The following is a 2847-nucleotide window of genomic DNA, read 5'->3' on the forward strand; positions in this document are numbered from 1 at the left end:
TGATGTTACAGACAAGCATTGTCAAACATTACTAGAAATTTATGCAATAAGATCCTTGGTATGGTGTTTATGAACCTTATCCTTTAACCTAATAATCTTACCATTTCCCTTTTGTTATCACCCTGAAAACCCCCAAAGAAGCTATGATGGAGGACAAGGGAAAAATAATGCCTCAAAAGTCTTGAGAAAACAACAAAAACAGTTGAATAAAATATGACTCCATTGTTGGAATCACACTATTTAATACACACCTCACAGGCCCTGCCGTTCCCATTTTTTTTCCACCTTCCTTTAAATGTATGTCTCCTTCTTCCTCAACTCTCACCTTCTCATCACTTTTATAACCACCCATCCCCTTTAACTAATCCTTTAACTCTCATGAAGATTTCTTCTTTCTTCAAGAATCACCACCACCAAGAACCCACCAGGCTTCAATGGCCTTCATGCAAGAATCCCAAGACTCTTTCTTTCCGAGGTGCCGGAGACGACGACATTATCAAGACTGTCAACTCAGTCTTCTTTGACCCTTTGGCACATGCCAATGAAGGTGTTGAAACTCCGGAAACATGGTTCACAAACTCATCTACATCTGCGAGAAGCTTATCCTCCGAGTCGGCACTGATCGAGGAGTTTGATGGCGAGTCGTTGGAGATGGTGGTGCGTGGGGCGAGATCAGATAGGCTGTTCTTTGAGCCTGGTGACACTAGTTCGATCCTGGAAGAAGCAAAGACCGAAGGATTTCCTTTTCAAGAGAGTGTAGTTCTGGCTATGGAGTCTGAGGATCCTTATGTTGACTTCAGGAGATCAATGGAGGAAATGGTGGAGACTCATGGATTGAAAGATTGGGAATATTTGGAAGAGTTGTTGGGATGGTATTTGAGAGTGAATGGGAAGAAAAATCATGGATTTATAGTCGATGCTTTTGTTGATCTACTTGTAGCTCTTGCTTCTAATTCTTCTTCTTCTTCGGCTGCTGTTGATTCAACTTCTTATTCTTCTGCGGTTTCTTCTTTCTCTTCATCTTCTTTATCTCCTTTAAGTCATGAGATTGGGATTAATGAGATTAATGAAGTAGAAAAAATGGTGGCAATGTCTTAGTATTAACTTCAATGTATCATGAATTTTTGTGCATATTAGTAGGTTAAAAATAGCATATATAACAAGCAATGAAGAGATTATATTCTCTATCTTTTTGTACAAGTTTTAATTTTTCTTTAGTATTTTAATCTATGCCCAGAAATCTGTGTCAGGCTGAAGGAGATTTCTTGTTTAGGAAATTATACAGGTGAATATGAGAGAGTTTAGAGATTTTTTTTGCAAAATTTTTCCCTCTGAGATAATTGTACTGGAACCGGTAGTTCTCCTTCATTGTACAGGCTGGATTTCTGTGATAATTGTACTGCATCTTTCTATGAATGCCTGTGTGAATGGTTGACACATGTTCAGACATTATAATTTATTTCCAATCAAAAGCTCTAAAAAATTTCACATACCAATTTCACACATGCAATTTGGGGTAATTAGGAGAAAAATAAGTTCACATTATTCAAGTATGGAAATTTTACTTAAGAAATTCACATCTTCAAATCAGTCTTTTTTTTCGATCCAATTCACTCCAATCTCGTGGGCGTAGCACAGTTCATGTTACAATTATATACCCTTGGAAAATCAGAAAATTTTGCATCCATTGGCGGGCAGTTCATCAAAAAATCTGTTGGGCAGCAATTAAATCACATAGAGTGAAGAATTTTTGGATAGTTCTCAAATAGGTAAACATTGATTTTGTCATGAACTAAGTGATTAGTGAAATAAAAATCTGTAAATTAAAAAATTCTTTAGTATCTTCTACTATGTTTATGTGGAATGGAAGAAAAATCTCTACAGGTTGTTGGAAAATATCAAGAATAATTGTGGAATTGTAACATTATAAATACCTCACATCCGTGCTATAGGATCAATGCAGTACTTAGAATATCTTTATGAAAACTTTGAGAATCTTACAGTGAAAATCTAGTATGTAATTGATCAGATTTTACACTATTCATGACAGAGAGAGCTCCCCTCAATCTCGAAAGGAAACAAATAGCGTAAGAGCGACACAAAATGTGTACATGTGCAATGTGTTCAATAATTCATTATGTTTGTCTCCCCCACCAAGTGGAGAGTTATTTGTAGGGATGTGAAAGTAACAGCAGAAAGATATAGTTTTCAGGATATGTGCATGACATCGTAATAAATTCTGGAATGTGCAATAAAAATTGTTCATATTTTCTGTGAACTTTTCAGATTTTTTTCATTGAAAAATCTCATAAAATAAAATATGGAAGATATACTGCCGGCATAGGCTGCATGCAGAGCGCTGCTCGCTCAGCGCTTGCGGCTTGGGTGTAAGCGACATGGTCGCTGGGCACATGTTTTGTGCCTGGTGGCAAGCACAATTGTGCCTGCACCTACTGGTCATAAAATGTGCCTGCAGGTTGCAGGCACAAACAGTGCCTATGACCCCCTTTTTAATATTAGGCCAAAAAGACTTGTTCTCACCCAAGTTATAGTGAAATCCCAAAGTCTCATCCTCCAACTTTTAAAAACTCAAACACTCACCTATAAGTCAAATTCTATTAAAAAACTCAATTAGGATTGGGAGTAAAATCGTTATTTTAAAAATAATATTTAAAAAAATATATAATTTGTTATATTTCTCCCCCAGCTTTTAAAAACAAGCGAATTAACCTCTTCCAAAAAGTTTTCCATTTTTTAAAAAATCCCATTTCCCCCCAAGACCTAGGTTTTTTTTTCACTTATAGTCACCACCTCGGCACTGGTAACGTCCCTTTTTCACCCTGAACT

The 2847-nt window shown here is 36.6% G+C and overlaps 1 protein-coding gene across 1 annotated transcript; it reads left to right on the plus strand.

The window, feature by feature from the left end:
• Positions 1–234: 234 nt before the first annotated feature.
• LOC123192669 (transcription repressor OFP13-like) lies at positions 235–1455 on the plus strand. The gene has a single exon (XM_044605303.1). The coding sequence runs from the start codon at positions 379–381 to the stop codon at positions 1096–1098; it is 720 nt and encodes a 239-aa protein (XP_044461238.1). The 5' UTR covers positions 235–378; the 3' UTR covers positions 1099–1455.
• The last annotated feature ends 1392 nt before the right edge of the window (positions 1456–2847 follow it).

Source organism: Mangifera indica, chromosome 12 (genome assembly GCF_011075055.1).
Source record: "Mangifera indica cultivar Alphonso chromosome 12, CATAS_Mindica_2.1, whole genome shotgun sequence".
Classification (NCBI taxonomy): Eukaryota; Viridiplantae; Streptophyta; class Magnoliopsida; order Sapindales; family Anacardiaceae; genus Mangifera; species Mangifera indica.